Raw genomic sequence first — 22660 nt, forward strand, 5'->3', positions numbered from 1 at the left:
CCTGAATTTTTTCCTTTCAAATCAACTTTTTCATAAAATTTCTGGTGGTGTTCATTTGCTTTCTAACATGTAGCCCTCCCTGTTCTCCCTCCCCCCCCCCCCCCCTCCAACCCTCTGCCTTACACAGATCTACCAATGTCCCTGTTCTCTACTGTTGTGCTTGTGTGCTTCCCTCTCTCTTCCCCTCTTGTCTCCCGCTCGCTTTATTATATTGTCCTGTGATTCCCCTTGGTGAAGACCGGGAAATCATGAATAGCCAAAGCGAGTGTTAATGGACGCGTTCAATTCAATAGCGGATTTTATATCTACATGCGGGAGGAAGAACAAAGAAGAACAAGCTGGAAAGCCTTACCTGGTGGGATCTCGCCGGGCAGTCTTCAACCTGCTAAAAGTAACTCAAACGGGAATACGGGTTAAACTGTACAGGGAAAAATAATAAAAGGATTTATTTACGGAATCCGATAACAAGGAAAACGCGACGATTAAACTAAAAACTAAATGGAGTGCTCCCTCACTAGACGTATGACACAGACACAGGAGAATATAACTGAAAATAACCGTGTGTGTCGTGTGTAACATAGCTCAACCAGCTCGGGGTCTCGTCAGGGCTCATCCAACTACCGTCCGAGTCCCTGGCGTCGCTGCGTGGGAAACACGCTTGTTGGCACGAAGCAGGCCTCACGGACAACTCACTCGCCCCTGGCTCGTCACGCTCCAGTGGCAAGCCGCGCTTGTACGCTCGTCGCTTGCACGGAGAACCCAGCCCTGTCTGCGCTCTTCCTCCTTACACCCAAACGAACAGGGGAATGAGGGGCCGATGCCAGCACACAAACGCTTGCACCATGGTCCAGAATGTCAAGCAGGCACAAGAGCGAGAAGGTCCAAAGCAAGAGAGGGTCCAGCGCAAGAGGGCAGATAGAGAATGTCGGTCTCCCAACTCTTTTTATCAATCCCCCGTGACGTCATCTGCCTCTCTCTACCAATGCCCGCATGCCACCACTACTGTCTTTCACTCTCCACCAATGCCTGCAGGCCACCCTTTGATGTCATCGGCGGGCCCTGCCAATCAGTCCTCTGCTTCCCTGTCAGCCTTCCTTTCACCAATCCGTGGGAAGCTTCTTGCCCCGCCCCTGGCCAATCACAAGTCCTTCCTTACTCCGTTCTTACCATTGCTCAACTCCCACCCAATAGCGAGTCGCTTCTTGGTCCACCCTGGCCAATCACGAGTCTCCGGGGCGTTCTTCGGCCTGCTTGAGCGATGTGTGTTCAACCAGGCGGTGTTAGCCCTGGTGTTGATGTCTGGCTTCTTGGTGGTTTTATCGTTATTAATGCGTTGATGTTTAATTAGTGTACTAATGGGCCTGACTATAGTGTCTATGTGCAGTGCCATATGGGACAACGGATAAATCACAAGGTCTCACGCACAGGGGAATTAACATAATTCCTACACTAGTTAACACTCCCCATTCCTCATAACGGGGACGAATATATACACTTAATCCGACATTCTGGCTAAACAGGTCCCTGACTTATGTACTTCGAAGTGGTTCTTTCTACCCACGATCATCGGAGCACCTACCTATGCAGATCTACATGAATCTATATATCACTACCCCAAAATTCATAACAATATGTTATGTCTTTATTACATGTTATTATATCTTTGTTATATGTCGTGTTTTTTGTGTTTAATGTGTTAGCTCTTACCCAACCCTCGACTTTGTATACAAAAAGAAACCCCACCCCGTACCCATCACCATTAGCCTATATTTACACTCTCCTCCCTTCGCCATTTCTCCCCTTTTCCACTCCAAGCCTCCTCGCCACTCCCAAATCCCACATCAAAGTTTCAGTGGTTCGCTCGGTTTTGCAATTATGTTAATAAGAATTACAACCACAGACAAATTGTGCTTTAATGTAACTTTTTTTAAACAGTCAGAATCAGAGCATATAGGTTATGATTTTATTGAAATTCATTTTAAGAATTAACCACGATTTAAGAGAATTCACTCTTTCAGTTTATAAACTCTGCCATTGTGGCTCTTCTTAATACCATACAAATTCCTGTAGCTTTTGGCCATCCAATCATCACAGCCCACACGTTTATCATCCCTCCAAGAACCAGCTCGTGGATAGCAAGGATAACACTCGCCACGTGATACAACAAACAGCACGTGCTATTTTTGAATGCCACAGGAAGAATGAGAAGAATTTAAAAGAAAAACTAGTCAGCAAAAGGGTTATAAGTGAAGGTGAAAGTGTGGGAGAAAAACGAAGTGGGGATTTGTTGTTTTTTTGAGGTGAAGGGAACAAGGTAATGAAAAAGAGGCAGATGTGAGACCTTGATAGGTAAGAATGTGTTTCTGGGCCAGTGTAGAGGACTGCAATTTGTGGAGGATTTACAGTGGGACGAACACCCACACAATTGTGGTGAGGCTTGCTGCTTCTTCTTCTTTTGTAAGCAGCACATGGCTGCACTTTGCCAAAATGTGCTGGGAGCACTTATGCAGTGGCCCGTGTAGGTTAGAGCAGGAATTTGTCACTTGTTTAGGTTTCAGGGTGTCTCTCACAAAAAAAATCATTCTCATCCATAGCACGGCTGGTCTACTGTGTCACCACGACGCTGTGTGAGCTTCAAGCCATCAAAGGTAGTCATTTCTAGTTTTAAGTAGAATTCCTCATCCAACATGAGGTTAGATAAACCTAGGAATCAAACAAACTGCATTACATTGGGCAAAATGCATAATGGACGAGAGATTATCGTGTAGAAAGTGAAAAGCAAGCTCTGTTGAAATTCATGTGCAGCCTCTCCAGAACTGTGACGTCACCATCTTGAACAGGAAAGTTGCTTAAGCCACCCCTCCAGTATTCTCTTGGTTTTCTGGAGGAAAAACGTCAGCAGATTCGGGTTTAGTGCCTTGTTATTGGTGAATAACGTGAGAATTTCAGATTGCTACAATGGGCATATTGGCAGCACAGCATATACGAGATTGTGAGTGTAGATGTGGTAAGATGTCAGTTAAATTAAAGACATTGATCTACAATTACAACGTAGAATTGCAATCATAAAGCTCAGTATTAAAGATTACTTTAATGTTTTCCTTTCTGGTATTGCACCTGTCTATTTCTGTACACTGCTTATCCATATACTGCGGACCAACACATTGAAAATATGAATACTGTACGACGAGCACAAAAGGGCAGGTTTTCTCGAAAGAGTTTTGAACGAAAGATAACCAGACACCTTTCTAGCGGAAGTGAGGCTTTGTGGGTCATTTATTGTGCTGGGGTTCAGGTCTACGCCATGGGCAGAAGCAGGGATCATGATGCTGGGCAGTAGAGGTGCAATCTCATGGGTCACACTAAGGACACGCCAGGGATCGACATCACCTGCAATACGGAACCACATCCAACATAGAAATATCAAGAAAGTCATCCAGATCATTCCAACACTAATAGTAGCATATATATATATATATATATATATATATATATATATATATATACATACATATATATGTATATTGTTGCGGTTTTGAGTTTGTACAGTGAGTATAATAAAGGTTAAAATTTCCCCCTCATAGTTAGTCACACAAGCAACATGTAGCCTCGCGATAGTGTAGTTATTTCTTAGTATTTGTGAGCCTAGACCTTTTCCTATGTTAGTTCTGCATTGAGTAGAGTCAGGAGAATAGGCCCTACTTCTACCGACTTTCCAGCCTCCCTAGCCTCATGCCCCTTTGTGCTGACTTTGGTTCATTTTGGGCGAATTAACACGAGGCAGGCCTAGGAGGGTCGGGGCGGAGCCGAATGAGGAGCGGCAGAAGAGCTGATGGTAAGCACGACCTGCCAATCAGGGCTCAGAGGTGGTGGCGGCGGCGCTGCGTCACAGGGCGTGGTAAGAAGGTTTGAGAGGGTTCCAGAAGGCTCGGGGGCGTAGCTATATAACCCATCACGCAAAGCCCCCAAGAGGACTTGAAGGACTTGCAGCAAAATAACTACTGCCTGAGAGGACTGCCACCCAGGGAGAACTCGCGCGCACTGACCAACCCGGAGGGATCGTTGACGAGCAGGAGTTAAGAGCGTCAAAGAACTGTGAGAGATACGCGGGTGAAGAAAGACGCGCATGAACCGGAATACGCGCTATTATAAGTGACGCTCGGTTGAGTTGGAGGCCGATCCATATACAGTGCATTAAGTCACGAGAGTGATAACGGCTGTGTAATAGCCAGCCGCGCTGAGAGTCCCGCATTTGCCGTTCCACCTCATCGGCTGCTTTTCTTCGGGAGACACGCTACGAGGATCCTTCCACCGCCTGCTGCCATCTTCGCGGGACGTGCTGGGACCGTGGAGAGCCGGATGGGGCCGTTCCTGGACGACCATGTCGACGCGTATGGCTGGGACATCAATCCATCTGCAATTCCCTGTGAGTGTGATGGGCCCGAGTCTGGGGAATAAGATAAGATTGACTAAGTGCTGCTCTGTGTCTCTGCGTCCCCGATCATTGTATATACATGTGGGAATCATTAAACCTGTGTTCTTCCTTTTTCCATTCGATCGTTCCTGTGGTTTCCTCATTGGATAAGCATGTTACGAATAGAACCGCTCGAATCGGGTTCCACTACTAAACTGCACGGACCACGTGGTACTCAATCTGCTCGGCGTACCCAAACCACACGTGGCTCGTGCGAGGCTTGCTTCCTCGCTTCCGTGGCGGCGCAGGGAATTAGGTACGAGCGAGAGTTGGTCCAGAAACCCTACTTTGCGTTTGCCCGGAAGGGACGTTTCAAGTCTCGGTTCCGTCAAGCCCAGAAAGAACAAGGGGATTAATCCCCCCTTGGTAAGGGGAAAATGGGTGGTGGAGAACCGTAACAATATATATATATGTATATATATATATATATATATATATATATATATATATATATATATATATATATATATATAGATATATATATATATATATATATAGATATATATATATATATATATATATATGTATATACAGACTTGGCATTTAATATGGAATATTTTTTTTTTTCTTGACTTGGGTTTACTTTCTTAACTCAGTATATCAATCTGGTGAGTTTCTTTTACACTTTGGTGATTTATTTGTTAAAAGAACCATGTCACTGATTGTCTGTCGCAGCAAGAAGTCAACAACAGGATTATATCACAGGTGGCGTGGCAAAATGTACGGACAGGTGCATTTGATGATTGGCTTCACAGTCGGGTATACAAGGGTTGTTGCGTTCTGTATTAGTGGAAAACAACTGCTGCACATCTCCAAAGGTTATTGCCGCTTCCTCTGGAGATGGTCCGTCAACTCGACAATGCTGTTTGTCATGGAGTGGTGGCTTTACGAAATTACGGCATGAAACAGCATGCTATTGCTCGGCAGTATGGCATCACTCAAGGTCAGGTGTCAAAGATCCTGAAACGAAATGCTCAGAGGGGTGTATCTACTCCAATACCGAGGCCAGGACGTCCCCGCAGAACCACAAGGAGGGATGATCGCCAGCTGCACCGGTTAGTCCGCAATGGCCATACCAAGTCAGCTAATCGGCTTGGGGCTGAGTGGCAGCAACTGGCAAATGTGCATGTATCCAGAAGGCTATTCAACCAACGACTGGTTCAAGCAGGCTTTCGTGCCAGGCATCCCCTGAGAAAGCCACGCCTGACCAGACAACACCGCCAGCGCCGATTGCAGTGGGCCAGAGAGCACCGTCAATGGCAGCCAGGACACTGAAATCACGTGATCTTCAGTGACGAGTCTAGATTTCTGGTCTATCGTCAAGATGGCCGCGTACGAGTGCACAGACAAGTGCATGAAGCCTACAACAAAGATTGTATAGTGCCAAGAGTCCAAGCTGGAGGTGGTGGGGTGACCGTTTGGGCTGCTTTTCATGCAGGGGGCAAAACTGACCTGGTTGTTCTGAATGGAAACCTGAATCAGTTCAAGTACAGGGCCATTCTCAAAGAAACATTGCTTCCACTTGCTCGTGCAGCCTTTCGAGGAAACGTTGTCTTCCAAGATGGCAATGCATTGCCTCATCGTGCTCGCATGATCCAACACTTTCTTTCTGACCGTGGTGTAGAGCATATGGAGTGGCCTGCCATGTCCCCGGATATGAATCCGATAGAGAACTTGTGGGCAGAATTAACGCGTTAAATCGACCACTTGGAGCAGCAGCCGACCTCTATGCGTGAATTGCAGCAGGCTATTGTCACTGCATGGCAAGCGATTCCTGTCCAAACCTTGGCAAATCTCGTGAACAGCATGCCTCAATGTGTACGTGCTCTCCTGAATGCTCGTGGGGGTTACACGAAGTACTGAACTGTAATTTTACTGTCCGTAATCCCAGTCGTAATTTAACTTTTGTTTTTGTTAAAAAAAAATTTGGCTAATGTGCAAAATAAAGAGATACTTCTGGGAAACGTACAGAAGTTTAACACAGTACTGTCCATGAATTGAGTTCGATATCAGTTTGCATCACTTTCAAGGATCAATTTATTTGTTTCGAAATGTCAAATGTGGTTTTTGTTTCTTTTAGAGGTCACATTAACAAAATATAGAATAATTTCAACATAATTCCAATGAACTTTTGGTTCTAAGACGTCTTGAAAAGTAAGTTCACCCCCAGAAAAAAAAAATTCCATATTAAATGCCAAGTCTGTGTGTATATATATATATATATATATATATATATATATATATATATATATATATATATATATATATATATGATATATATACTGAAACGCAAAAGAAACTTACCACCTTTGAAACCTTTAAATATCAACAATAACACTGCGTGTAGTAAATGTGTGAACTTATTTGTGGACAATAGTGTCCTCACTGTCAGACAAAACGGTCATGGATGGTCACTTGAACCTTCAATGGTCACTTCATAGCACAGCTGTTGAACAGCCGTTTTGACTGTCAGTGATTAGCCAAGGGGTACGGGATGATTTTAATGAGCTGCACGTGATGTCTTGATATTGGCTTTAAAAAGGCCAGTGCAAAATGGGCATTTTGACCAAAAAATTTGACCATTTTGACCAACTTCAAAAAGACCGAAAACGCAAAAGAAACATCACTTGTTTGAAATGTAATAAAATTGTAACAGTTCAAAATAAAACAAACCAACAATTGATAATTGAAACATTGGCATTTTATTGATGACATGTCAAGTTTTTGACCAAGATACACCATCTCATCAGTTTGTTCTACAGTACAGAACAGCACAGGGTGCAATGTCAGTCCCCTTTCAATAGCGTGTGTGGCCACCATTGTTTTGGATACAGGCAGTGCATCGTCGGCGTATACTGCCTACCAGTCTTTGGATGGATTGCTGCTGGATTCTGTCCCACTCAGTCCTCAATGTCTGAAGCAGCTCTGCCCATGTCCTGGCCCTGCCAACTACGCGTCTCCCAAGCTCATCCCACAGGTGCTCTATGGGATTCAGGTCAGGGGAGAACGCAGGCCACTGCATGGTGTTGATGTTCTCGCCTTGGAGAAATGCAGTGGTAAAGCGAGCAGCATGGGGACGAGCGTTGTCATGCTGAAGGGTTCTCAGTTCTGGGTGGTCTAGCAGGAATGGCAGCAGATGAGGTCGCAGGATGTTATCCACATACCGCTGCGTGTTGAGATTCCCATCCACAACCACCAGTGGCGTCCTGTACCGGCCTGATATGGCGGCCCACACCATCACACTTGGGCCACCCCACCTGTTGGCTTGAAGCACGCAACAATCGGCATATCGCTCGCCAGTTCTTCTCCAGACACGCTCACGCCCATCAGGACTGTCCACACAGAACCTTGACTCATCGCTGAAAGCGACCTCGTTCCACTGCGCCAAGGTCCACGGCTGATGCTGCTGGCACCATCTCTGTCGGTTGCGGCGATGGGCAGCCATCATCACAGGGCCTCTGTATGGTCTTCTGGCAGTCAGACCATAGTCATGCAGTCGTCTTCGTGCAGTATCATTGGAGATCCATGGTTTGCATGCCCCGGAGTTTCTGCCGCAGTGCGGGATGCTGGACGGAATCGATCCCGCAGGTGACTTCGGACCATCTGCCTGTCCTGCCTTGCAGTGGTGACTCTTGGCCTCCCTGATCGAGGTCTGTCATCTGCAGAGTTGTGGAGGGTGTCTCTGTCCACCAGGGCCGATATCGTCTGGTGTGAACAGCCAAGGCGACGTGCCACCTCACGGTAGCTCAGTCCGCCTTGCAGCATGCCCAGGGCACGCTGCCGTTTATCCCTTGACAATCGTGGCATGTTGATTGAAATGCCCATTTTGCACTGGCCTTTTTAAAGCCAATATCAAGACATCACGTGCAGCTCATTAAAATCATCCCGTACCCCTTGGCTAATCACTGACAGTCAAAACGGCTGTTCAACAGCTGTGCTATGAAGTGACCATTGAAGGTTCAAGTGACCATCCGTGACCGTTTTGTCTGACAGTGAGGACACTATTGTCCACAAATAAGTTCACACATTTACTACACGCAGTGTTATTGTTGATATTTAAAGGTTTCAAAGGTGGTAAGTTTCTTTTGCGTTTCAGTATATATATATATATAAGATATATATATATATATAAGATATATATATATATATATAAGATATATATATATATATATAAGATATATATATATATATATATAAGATATATATATATATATATATAAGATATATATATATATATATATAAGATATATATATATATATATATATATATATATATACACATACAGTCACGTGAAAAAGTAAGTACACCCCATGTAAAGTTTTGACTTTTTCAACATGTTTCAACATACAGCTATTTGATCTTCATTTCAACAATACTGATAGATTAAGGTGATATAATGTAACAAATATCATGAAACATTTACATTTTGTCGTCCATTGTATAATTTAAATAAACATAAATGCAAATTTCGCATGTGGAACTAGTAAGTACACCCTTGGCTCTCATAGGTGGTCTTGCCCCCTTTGGCAGAAACAACCTCAAGTAGGCGTTTCTTGTAACTGTCTACCAGTCTCTGACATCGACTGGGAGAAATTTTTGCCCACTCCTCCATGCAGAATTCTTTCAGCTGTGCGATGTTTGAGGGTTTCTTGCATGCACAGCTCGTTTCAAATTCCCCCACAACATCTCGATGGGATTTAGATCCAGGCTTTGACTTGGCCATTCCAGAACCCTCCATTTCTTTCTTTTCAGCCATTCCTTGGTGGATTTACTGGTATGTTTAGGGTCATTGTCATGTTGCAAGGTCCACCTTCGGATGAGCTTCAACTTCTCCGACAAATGGCCTCACATTATCCTCAAGCACCCTCTGGTACATTGAAGAATTCATCGTGGATTCTATGATGGTGAGCTGCCCAGGCCCTGATGCAGCAAAGCTGCCCCAAACCATAATATTTCCACCACCATGCTTTACAGTTGGTATCAGGTTCTTGTGGTCAAATGCTGTCTTTGGTTTTCGCCAAACATGTCTTCTGACACTGTGGCCAAATAGCTCTATCTTTGACTCATCTGTCCAGAGCGCATTGTTCCAGATGTGTTGGTCTTTGCCTAGGTGTTCATTGGCAAACTTTAGTCTTGCCCTGATGTTCTTTCTGGACAGCAAAGGTTTCCTCCTGGCACACCTCCCATGTAGATCAAATTTGTGCAGCCTCTTTCTAATGGTAGACTCGTGCACTTTGACATCAACAGTGGCAAGAGCTACCTGTAGGTCCCGTGATGACATTCTGGGGTTCTTTGAGACTTCTTTCAGCATCTTGCGGTCTGCTCTTGGGCTGATCTTGCAGGGGTGGCCTGGCCTGAACAAGTTGGCAGTTGTTTGGAATCTTCTCCACTTGTCGATTATCTTGTCGATAAGTGGCAGTCTTGTCGATTATGTCGATAAAGGCAACGGCAGAAGCAAAGGAGACCTTTTACCAGACTTTATATCATGCACTTGTCTGCGCACTCGGACGCAGCCATATTGACGATAGACCAGAAATCTAGACTTGTCACTGAAGATCACGTGATTCCAGTGTCCTGGCTGCCATTGACGGTGCTCTCTGGCCCACTGCTATCGGCACTGGCGGTGTTGTCTGGTCAGACGTGGCTTTCTCAGGGGACGCCTGGCACGATAGCCTGCTTGAACCAGTCGTTGGTTGACTAGCCTTCTGGATACAGGCACATTTGTCAGTTGCTGCCACTCAGCCCTAAGCCGATTAGCTGACTTGGTACGGCCATTGCGGACTAACCGGTGCAGCTGGCGATCATCCCTCCTTGTGGTTCTGCGGGGACATCCTGATCTCGGTATTGGAGTAGGGACACCCCTCTGAGCATTTCGTTTCAGGATCTTTGACACCTGACCTTGAGTGATGCCATACTGCCGAGCAATAGCACGCTGTTTCATGCCGGAATTTCGTAAAGCCACCACTAAATGACAAACAGCATTGTCGAGTTGACGGACCATCTACAGGGGAAGCGGCAATAACTTTTGTAGATGTGCAGCAGTTGTTTTCCACTAATACAGAACGCAACATCCCTTATATACCCGATTGTGAAGCCATTTGTCAAATGTACCTGTCCGTACATTTTGTCACGCGACGTGTGATATAATCCTGTTATTGACTTATTGCTGCGAAAGACAATCAGTGACATGGTTCTTTTAACAAAGAAATCACCGAAGCATAAAAGAAACTCACCAGATTGATATACTGAGTTCAGAAAGTAAACCCAAGTCAAGAAAAAAAAAAATATTCCATATTAAATGCCAAGTCTGTATATATATATATATTGTTACGGAACCCAACGTCGGCCTATGGTTCCCCCTTGAGGGGGGATTAGTCCCCTCGATTATTGCTGACTGACGTGGTCCCTGAAGCTGCACCGCGGCCTCCGGAAAGGCTGGTGCACAGCCCCGTTCGTACCGCGGATAAGATGTTACTTGATTGCTGAGCGGTGTTTAGCAACCGCAGCACGAACTGTTACCAAGACTAACCCGATCCTGAACGTTGGCCGAATCGCACCACGTACACTCAATATTGAAACCACTAAAGCGACCGAACGAGAAAGAAGAAGAAGAAGTACGGAGGAATAACAGGATTTATTAATTATTTACACAAGCCAAAGCAAAGGGAGCAGTCAAGGTTATATACAGAAAATGGAAGGAGCAGGAGACACAGTGAAATCATTAGCTTACCTATACAAGCTTAATTAATAAACCCCAGCACAATGTGGAAGACGGACGAACATTCACACTTACACAGGAAATGCAGGCAGGAATGAATGGCTTGGAGATGGATGGCTTTGAGAGGCAAGGAAGATTCAGCGAGGCCTGGGCACGGTTGGGCCAGAAGGCACCGCCGTCAAGAAGCCGAGCCGCGGCCGTTGGTCGCAAACTGCGCGGGCGAAGTTCCTTTCTCCGCCTGCTGCGTCGCACACTCCTTGCGTTGCCTCGGTCTGTTTTTCCTGCAGCGCGACACGTCTCACGGCGGCTTGGTCACACCTGCTCATCTCCAGCGCATCTCCTGGACTCAGAACTCATCTCTCCTCTCAGCTCATCTGCCGTGGGGAGCGTCCCACTGCGGGTTATATAGGCCCCGCCCTTCAACCTTTGCGAACCTCCCCCAAGTGTTCTCTCTCCACCCTCTCAAGCCAAACCCCTCGTTCTGGGTTGGTTGAGCGGGGCCGACTCACTCCTCCCCTCTATGACGAGGTGGAGACCCGCCTTTCTTCTTCGTGGTTACCTCGTGCGTAATGGAGTCAAATGCAGCAAACCTGGCAAACCTGGCAAACCTGGCACTTGGAAGATGCCATGGGGCGTCGGAGGGACCTACTCTTATTTAATTCGGTGCAATGAAGAGTCAAACTATTGGGAAACACATCCTTAACCTACATAGAATAAGGGACTAACTATTTAAAAGGATATATGGTGTCCTGTGTGTAGGTTTATGGAATTAACTAAGAGGACGAGCTTCGACCTTTCTTTACATTACGGAGGGTGCCATTTACACACAACAAAACCATAATTATCACATTCTTTACATTTTCTCAAATTCGTTACACTTCTCAAATTCGTTACACTGCACCCGCCTTCCTTCAGGCCCGTCCTCGGGCCTATAAAACTTTACTTTTAGTGTGACACGTAGGTGTAATTCCCTTTACAATTAACCTGACCCTGAGTGCGACAATTTTAAAACACAAATAAATATGTCCCCCTGCTGCATTGCACCCTGCCTAACAGATTTGCGCCCACAGGATAACCGAATTACGGAATTGTTTTCAAACTATACATTTACGGTGGGGAGCATTATTTACAGTGACGTTATTTCTTATTTACAACGCAACCCAGGACCTGTGTTTTTTCTTTTTCTTTTTAGGGAAACAAAGAGAAGGAAATTCTTGTTGGGAGGGAGGAGACAGCACGCATTGCATCGATGTACCAGTAACACCAAAGCACCCAAAAGCACCCAAAAGCACCAACCACCAAACGCACCAACCAGTGCACAGTCATTACTGTTTGTAATAAACACACAAAAAAAAAAACTGGTGGTGGTGTAGGGGAATTTGTAGCTGAGAGACTCACAGGACTCCAATGACCGGACACAGGTTTACAAAAGGTCTGGTTTATTAACTGTATTTACTTCATTCCAATTACCAAAATGATACCGCATAATATAATGGATCAGGTTAACTCTTTTCGCTGGTCCTTCTCGTTCATCCGACACTCCCGTTCGGTCAGCGCTTCACGTAGCAAGTCCTGTCGACTCCACGTTTGCTCTAGTTTATATGGACGAACTGGACTTAATCCTCTGTCCGCTGAAACGTTAATCCTTTCTCCGCTGATGCCCCGAGGTCATGCATTGCACCAAATCCTGGCATCAACTCGCTCCCCTCCTGCTGTGATTTCCATTTACACAGTAGGAGGGTGCTCTAGCCTGGGGCCTTGACCAGGTGTTTCAAGAGATTATCATGTTCATGCACATTCTGCTTCGTTACCAGATTTAATCAATGAGTTACCAGGGCCAATCAATACGTTACACTGAGTTACACTTCCACAATTCCCTCATCTTTTTGTTTTTGTTTATATTAACCATTAATCTAAACATCAATATAAGTAAACAATCAATCACTACTAGTAAACATCATTACAAGTATAAGTAAATAATCAATCACTTTGGTAATCAAATTCCCTTAGGCATACACCGTCATCCTGCAAGAATCACAAAACATTTCGTTGGTCATTGACTCCTTCCATATTGTTCAATCTATTGCATTTGCATCACAAATATATTTTCCAAACAACACTTCACCATCACCAAGATACAACAATTTCGCTTCATTTTCAAGTTTTGTAAAGCATCTGCACCATCTGGAAAAAACGTTTGCCTCCACACACATGTTGACTTTGTTTGAAAGGAAGGGCTGATCACTTGTGTTTGAATCCAGGTATGAAACATTTTCTCCTAATGTCTTCATAGCTCCTGCACTACTTCGTGTAGGATTTCGCTGTTGTGGTAACACTGCGGAGTCATAGACTGACCCTTCTCTCCATGTAGCATTCTTGCCACTTTTTTGCTGTGAACCATAATGATTCCTTGAACAAGGCCTTCGCCCAGTTGTAGTCAACTTGCCTCCTCCCTCATTATGAGTGGGCAGCAAGTATTGGTGTGACGTTGATTGGCCAGCAAGATGTGGAACAGGGATGCCGGATGCATCCACAATGATGTTGGGACCATGGTGTTCAGGTCATCCATGGTCCATACCAGGCGTGGCCCGCAGAATCGCGCACAGCTGTTGTGAAAAGGCACAGCCATTGGTTTGCAGCTTCATGCTGGCTCCCCGGAAGTTGGTGAAGTAATAACATATGTCCCCGCATTTCACAGAGGTTGCAGGTAAAATGTCGTTGTCCTGCAACTTCTGATGTGATGAATGTTCGAAGCCTTCGAACAAGAGTAAGTGATCGCCTTTCTTTCATATGTTGCAGTGTGATCCAGGCAAATGGTCACATAAATTTCCTTGGTGAAGGTAAGCATTCATCTCCAAGTTACATGGGAGAATGTCTTCATCATTCTTTGAGAAAGAGGGTGTATGCCATGATTAACTTCATTTTTTAGCCACAAATTTTCTTTCTCGAACTTCTTCCCAATTCCGTTAGCAATCCCTCCAAAATGTGATCTCGTCTTATCTTTATGCTCAGTCACATCTGAATCTGCTTTCCGCACACACTGGATCAGATAGGGTACATCTTACCATGAAATCAGCATAATCATGTATATCTTCCGACAGTTTCACATTCAACAATTTGTTGTTTTTTCTTAACACAAAAAGTTATATTCATTTATATGCGTCACACAAATAATATTCAATCAGGTATGTATTTTATTACTAACTAAGAATAGCATTGTATATGATTACAATCACAAACGGGAATACCTAATTCCCAACAACAATTTTCCCAAACCAACAAATTAAGCATAATGTATTATTACCATAATTCCTCTCCACTTTTTCTTTTCCCTCTTTTTTTTTTCCTAACAGTGTGTCACTCGTGGTGATATGAGTTCATTGATATTGTAATTGACACAACTCATAACATTGTCGTTATGCCATTATCTTAATTCTACTGTTTATGTCGCCATAAAAGTCTTCCTTTTCTGGTTCCACATTTCTTTCCTCATTTGTCACTTCATGCGTTATCATCGTGTTGTTGGTTACCTTATTCAAACACACCGTCACTAAGGCTTTCAAGCAAGCCACCACTAAAACAATTGCCAATATAACTACTAAACCAACAAACAAGTCTGCTACTCCTTGTATATATTCATACCTATGACATAGTTATATGTCGATGACATTTAACATTATATACCAAACTAACAAGCTCCCTAAAAGGTAAATAAAGAAAATCCCTTAATATGTAACATAATCAGATTATTTGTCTTACCCTGATCCCCCTATCTCCCGGGGTTGAACTCAATCCCCTGATCATGAGTGTAGTTGTGATACATTTTTCACTCATGCTGTATTAATATCAGCAGGTAATTGTATGTCATGTAGGCAAATAAATGTCACTATTCCAAGTAGGAATATCACATGTTGAAAATGTAATGTTTATCAATGCAAGGGGTGTTAAAATGTAATTCAAATGACTGTAAATCACGACTATCATTTATCTACCACTGAATGTTCTGCTGGGTTGCTAGATGCAGCCTCATTTTCTGTGGGATCGTCCACCTTAGCCCCATGTGCTTGTTTGCAATGAGGGGCATGAATCCAACTTTCTATTTTGGGTCCATCTTTTTTTTTTTTTTATTCTTCTCAATCTCCTATGGTTTATCATTTCGTTCCAAGATACCGCAACCAAAGGTTTTAACCAAAGCTCTACCAAACTATTTCCAATTTGAACAAAAATGCCAGTGAAACAATGATTCGAAGAATTAACTTCAAGGGGTCAATAAATTTATTCTATAGCCAGATCTAATTTTCCCATCCAATAGTTTGCCTTGCCACATGTCATATTATAACACCTTAATAAACCTTCGAAAAAATGTTTCCCATCTCAACAAATTTCCTTTTTTACAAATAGCCATGTGTAACTTACGTATTTAACTACAATTTCCTCTCAATTTGTTTGGCCTAACTGGCCGCAAAAGTGGCTGCCAGCATGCAGTACCGTTTTTTATCTACCAAGGAAGTGTTCCACACAAGACCTCTACCAAAATGTTGTTTGTAAAAAACAAATCTGGGATTTCTGATTACATGGATGCACACTCTCAGGACATTTTCAGGCTGCTGTTAACAATCCACTACGATGACTTAATTCCTTTACCCACAATCAAATAATTAGTACAAATTGAGGATATTATCCCTATCACATTCTTTTATAGATTCATTATGTTGGATCTAATTTTTTCCAATAATTTTCCACTGCTGTAAGGAAGAACAATAGCTCTCATAAGTCTTAGTAATATCGTACTTAATTTGCCCAGCAGAGAATAATTTATTTACTATCCTTTCTCATCTGTTAACCAGTGACTTTGTTTAAACTCCAGAACTGAAAACCCACAATAGTTCAAACCAGCAAAATTTTCTTTACTATTTTCCCATATCATCTATGCCTAAAACACATCCATACATACAGCACAATTTATATGCTGATAAAATTCAAGTTTATATCTATAAAATCCATGAGCAGAGTATTCTGGGAAGTCAGTGTAAGACCTCACCCAAATTTGGATGATTTTGTACTTCCTCATTTCCTTTTATGAAGCTCATATCCATAAATAGATGTTATTCTCATATACATTCTATCAAAAATGGAATCCCAAAATTACTCACAATTTTACTATTAATTAATGGCTGCTCATAACCCAGCACATCAAATTTTTATATTCCATTTCCCTTGACAAAAGAGATAATGTTCATAATGAAATTATATTTCTATTTTATTTTACGGATTCTCTGGATATTCAATCCCATCCACATATCCCAATCCCATCCACATAAAACTATCCATTTCCAGACAGGCACACTGTCGGTGTCAACAATCTTGTAAGATTGATATACAAAACAACAAAAACAAAAAACACTAACATTGACACACATAAACACACACACACATGCATTATGCGTATTTGTTTGCGTTGGAACCATTATTTACAGATCAAGATGGGTGTCAATTTTATTTCAATTTCATAAAATTTGTCCTTCAATTTTATAAATGCTAATACACAAATAGACCAAAAAGTTTATTCTTAGAAAAACCCCTATAATGTCACATTGAAATTACCCTTTCAGTTCCCACCATAATTTATCCTAATTTGACTACACACCCATTTGCATGTCAGTCGACCACTGACCTATCAATCATGCGGAACACTAGTCCGAAATTCCCACCTGATCATCATGTGACTCTTGTCACTTAGTTTCAAAAATTTGCAAAGCAATTGTTCCAACTTTGTAAATTTAAAATTGTGTGCCCAACATAAAAGATCCAATTTCGGCATTTGGTCAATTATTACTAATTTGTTTACAAGCAAAAGAAAGAATGAATAATTCTTGCTCCGAAAACTTTTCAGACCCAAGAATCATCGACAGTTATTCATGTTTGTCCAGTAATCGAATCTGTTGAGGCCAATCATCATTTGGGATTTGCAGCAATGAAGGCCTAATCATTGTCTGAGGTACCGGTACGCACTGGTACCCTTGATCTTGGTTTGCCCCATGACCTTGTCCTCCTGTTGACGTACGGACATCTTCTTCTCCAATGTCCCATCTTTCCACACTCGAAACACCGGTTTCTGTCGTTTTCTGGTCTGTGCACCTGTGCATTTGTATTGCTGGGCTGCATCTCTACATCCCTGAGTTGCCACTGCAATCTCTCGTTGTCTCCTGAAACACGAAAAAATTCTCTGTACTGTCCTTTTTGGGGAGACAACTGGAAATCAGATGGGACAACCGTCACTTTCATTCCTAATTTCGAGGGCAGTTGTGCATTTGTCTCCTCCACTGTATCCTGTATCCTTTTTATTTTAAGTTCTAGATCCGTTATCCGTTCTTGCTGTTCCCGTTGTCTGGATTCACCATCCCAAAGATGGAATGCAAGCCAGTCTACCGTTAGATTCTGTCTCTTCCTGGCTTTCAATCTTTGTTCCAATCTTTCCAATCGACTTCGCTCAAATGTACCATCTCTTGGAAACTCCTCATCATGTCCCTTTGTCCACAAATACCAATTCTCGACCTGCCTTATAGCTTCGGCACCATAACGGTCGTACATATGATGTGTACAAGTACCTTTTTGTGGAATCTCTGGTTGTCCTTGTGTATTCTTGCAGGCTCCATTTCCCATTCTGCCTTTTATCAAAGTAGCGTTGGATGTGTTGTAGTTTGTTCCTCTAAAGCTTCACTCGTACCTCCAGGAAGGATCTCTCCACCTGTTCACACGGTGATTTCCAGAGAATCTCCCTCAGCTGTGGCTTTTGCACAATCCAATCTCACAGATCAGTATTTGCAGATGAGCCGGAGGGTCAGTATGAAATGGGTGAATCCTCAGGTGTCCGCTCTGTTGACGGGGAAATCACACAATGGTAACCGCACATATATATCTGTATATAAACTCACCACCTTGCTCAATTTTCCCAGGTTGTCTCCACATTGATAATATCTCGCAAAGATATCAAAGCTTCTTTCTTGAGACCGCATTTTCATCAATCAAACAATCAATATATTCAATTCAATTTATTCAGTTCACTTTATTCAGTTAAATTTATTCAATTAAATTCAATCAATTAGATTCAATCAATCAACAATTCAATCAATTATTCAATTTCAATTAATTCATCAATATTCATCAATAAATCAAATTAATCATTTTGGATGTCTCCTTGCATAAGCCCTTTCCCCAATGATGTCAGGACAGGTCCATCCATTGACTGAGATCGAATTTCATCGGTCGTCACCTCGGGTTCGTACCTCATGTCAATTGATGAATCACCGTCCTGTCCTAGGGTCATATCTGACATATTTCCCCATTTTGCCTGGTCTCCACAAATTTTCTTTGCAACCACTAAAGGCAACTCATCCTTCATTCGTGAGACAGCCAAAATGGATGGCAGATATTAAAGTTCATTGGAAAAAATATCTCATCATTTTTTCCTTTAATAGTACCCAAAATCTCTTGGCAATTTAAATTTCGTAAAACTCCTGAAATAAGACTGTAAAATTCCTTCAATCATGCTAAATTTTGAAACTCCATCGCTTGTAACACCCGATTTATCCCATAGGGCTTGAAAGTTCTTTCCCAAGTTCATGCAATCATTCTGCATTTGAACCCTATGATATCATTCATAATAATCATCATGATTTTATAGTCATGGTCCTATCATAAATCATCTATTTAAAATGAACATTTCCTTTATCACCACAGCTATGTGGTATAATCAACAATAGAATAAAACTGTACATAGCAACAGGCTACCTCATGGCCACTTAGTATACCTATTGACAATAAGTCATAACAATATCGAATAATCATTGAACAATTCAAAAATCGCTTCCCCTGCTCCAGCCGCAGCATCCGTGATATTTGTTTGCTCATTCACTATTCCTGATTCGTCATCAAGGATCTCCATCATCACACAGCGTACTTAATTCCGCATTCTAATGAGAATTCAACAGGAATTTACGACTCAAAGGAAAAGAACGAGCAGACCTTTTGCAGGATGATCGTTACAAAAATCGTTACATATTGTTACAGACGTGGCTTGGATGTTATTTACCGAGCGGTTTTATGGTATGACCACGTCTGCACAAGTTACCCGATTGTGCCCGAACGTTGACTAATCGCGCTATGCTAGACCAATGAAGGAAAAAGAAGACACACGGCTGGAATTAATACGACACGACACCAGGGATACGGTTCTCAAAGGTTGTTATTACAATAATGCGGAAGGTTTAGATTACAGGGACAAGAGGGAAACATAGGAAGGTGGGCACTTAAACACACTTATATTAACCCCAACGGACGACAGATAAACGGGACAAGGCTCACTCACACGGGGTTTGATGCAAAGGACAGGCGGGTAGCGATCGCTCCAGGTGCACCTGGGCTCAGGGCAGGATCACGTACGGTCCAGTTTAAGAGATGCGGTGGAGGTATTGCAGCGCTCGAGGGGTGGCGACTTCTCTCTCCAGGCTGGGGGCGCATCTGACTCAGCGCTCGCAGGTGGCTTTCCTTCTCCAAGCTGGGTGCGCATCTCACGTCACATCCGGCGCGGGGCCGCGTATATCCGGCGGGGAGTGACACGCCCTCGGCTCGTTAGCTCCGCCTCGTGGAATCGGCACGTTGCTTCTCATTGGGTGCGTGCGGGGGGTTTACCAGGCTCCGCCCTTGACGAGGAGCTGACAAGGAGCCCCTTCGTGGTAACCCCGTGGAGCGCATGGTCTATGGCGCTAATCGAGCCGGTGTGAGGACGCATCCTCCCCCGCTCCGCCGCCATCTCCTCTGTTGTTGTTGTAATTGTTGGGGAAGAAGATGGAAGGAGGTATGGGAAAGGTCCTAAACTCACTACTGATGCCATATAATCACATTCTGGTGCAACGAAGAGTCATAATTAATGGAGACGAGGCCTTAACTGACATAGAATAAGAATAACTAGGAAGATGTCCGAAAGTTGTCTACGTGTGGTGCGGTGGACCTGGGCACGACATTTAATGGGGGAATAAGGGGAAGGTCGGCTCTACTGATTGTTATTTACATGCAATGGGACTAGGGAATGGGGGATTGGGGAAAGTTGGGGAGTATTGGAGAAAATAGGGGAATATTTACAAGCGGATATGGAGGCCAAATTCCATATTCGCAACATTGCACCCTTCTCTACCCTCGGGGCGTCCCGACCCGATAAATTTTTACCTACTTTAGTGTGGCACGCAATGTAGTTCCCTCTACTATTAACTCTACCCTGAGTGCGACAGTTTTACAGATATTCACAAATGAGTAAATATGTCCCCCTGCGACGTTGCACCCTTCTCCTCACAGAAACACACCCACAGGATAACCGAATCCGGAAAGAATCCTCAAACTAAACATACAGCCGGTAGGGAGCATTATTTACAAGACTACGCTGCTATTTACACTACGATCCAGGACCTGTTTTTGGAGGAACACATGCAGATGTTATGCATAGAGAGAGCGTGCTTGCCAACATCGATACACCAACCCACGAGTGCTCTGTGGCCGACGGCCTTTAATAACGTGCAGAGCACCCTTTCCCAGCATCAAAAGCACCACCCCACCACCAATCGGTGCAGTCACCATTGTTCATTGGTATAAAAATAAATTCGACAACCCCTAACCCTGCAGGTGTCTCTTGCTCTTCTTGTGGTGCACTTGGTGGTAACTAAAAGTGGTTCACCTGTATGGCATAGGTGCCACGTTGACCCATAGGTCCATCCCCGGGTGGTGCTTGGCCGCAAACGAACTGCGGTCCATTGTGGGTGGCCACAAACATTGCGGTCCATATGGTGTATCGATCCCGGCAGCAAACAGCGAAAGTGCAGGCCCACAACTGCGCAGCCAGCACCTCTCTCTCCTCTCTCTCTACCCCAAAGCCAGATCCTCGGAGGTGGGAGACAAAAGAAGAAACAAGTGAGTAAGGTGGTAAGGGCGCAAAAGTGCACGCAATGTAAGGTGATGCACACTGGGGGCACATGGGAACCAGGTGAGACAGGTACGTTCCTACCGTACGCCCCCCCCCCCCCACCAGGTAACCTACATGGCCCCTCCCTTACCCCTTACTGTATCCACACAACACAACACTACCCATAAACATCTACTTTACAAATCAACAAACATCCCTACTGTCTTCCCCGTTCCTCCCATATACCAAATTCGTCTTCTCTCCCTCCTAACCAATCACATTTGCCATTTTCAACTCTCATCAAAATTTGCCATCTCCAACTCAACATCAAAATTTGCCATCACCAATTCATCATCAGTCCCTCCTAGGGAGGGAGAGATGGAATCACCCCAATGTCTCATCCACGTCGTGATGCGTCTCACAAATCCAACAGCAATTCTCATTTCTGCAACACAAACAAAGAAAACACAGGTGTGGAGTCATCATCATCACCACAGGTAAGTGGCTGCGTATGGTGCGACAGGTTCTTCAATCCTAACTATTTCCTAAATGACTTTAACAACTTTACACTACCCGGGGTCTTTCTCCGGCCAAACCATTGGCCCTCTTACACTATGGGTTCTAAAAACCAATTCCCATTGGCCAAACTGTGGTGCTCTTCAATTTGGGGTCTCACTCCCCCGATTCATCTCCCGGTGCCCTCGTACAATTTCTGGGCTGCGACGTGTACCTCTCCCAGTGGGTCTACCCACCTGCACACCTCCACCACTGCAGTTGCCTCCGAGCTTACCTGCTCCTTATCCTAACCTAACTACCAGGGGAAGGCCCTCTGGCACTCTCCCCACTCGGTGCCCTCTCTGGCACTGGGCTGCCCGAGTCCATCCTCCGGATCCTCGGGCCCCATCCACAACTCTACCGGCTCCCAGAGCCCACCTGCGGCCTCACCTGGCCGACATCCTCACAGTGGTGGAGTGCCCAACCAACTACACACACTAACAGGCTACACGCCCAGCCATTTCCACGACACTAATGCACCCATCCACAACACCATTCTGCAACCGCACCACAAATGCCAATATCCATCCACAATTTACCTGTACCCTCTACCTAACACTTACACTACCCGCCCCGGGTATCCGTGATGGGGGTCCACTCTTCCCCCATTCACACCTTCGCACCATGCACACCACTCCGTACCACTTACTCCAACTCTCTCCACACACCTGTACTTGCACACCTGTGCTCTCACACCTGGTGCCACCTGCACCCTTCTCTCCCCAAGCGCATTTGCGCTGATCCACACACTCACTACTCACACACTGCTCCACACACCTGTCCAGTTGCACACCTGTGCAATCACACCTGTTCAATTCTCACACAGCATCATCTCATCTAACTACTCCCCTCTGAAACTTGCGCTTCCCAGTCGTCCCTTTAAACTATTGCGCTCCCACGTCATTATCATCCACACTAATCTACCTGCGTCCCCACTACAGGTATCAGTCACTAACTAAA

General features: G+C 44.2%; 1 protein-coding gene across 2 annotated transcripts in view; it reads right to left on the minus strand.

Annotated features, from left to right (window-relative positions):
* Positions 1 to 1949: 1949 nt before the first annotated feature.
* Positions 1950 to 22660, minus strand: part of LOC137424230 (thymus-specific serine protease-like) — a 134157-nt gene continuing 113446 nt past the window's right edge. For both annotated transcript variants that reach the window (XM_078774149.1, XM_078774150.1), the window contains exons 11-12: positions 3245 to 3390; positions 1950 to 2881 (exon numbers count right to left, since the gene is read on the minus strand). In XM_078774149.1, the coding sequence (XP_078630275.1) occupies positions 2825 to 2881; positions 3245 to 3390 (203 nt within the window). In that variant the 3' untranslated portion in view covers positions 1950 to 2824. The remainder of the gene's footprint in view (positions 2882 to 3244; positions 3391 to 22660) is intronic.

This window comes from Myxine glutinosa, chromosome 3 (genome assembly GCF_964187855.1).
Source record: "Myxine glutinosa chromosome 3, kmMyxGlut1.1, whole genome shotgun sequence".
In the NCBI taxonomy this organism is placed as follows: domain Eukaryota; kingdom Metazoa; phylum Chordata; class Myxini; order Myxiniformes; family Myxinidae; genus Myxine; species Myxine glutinosa.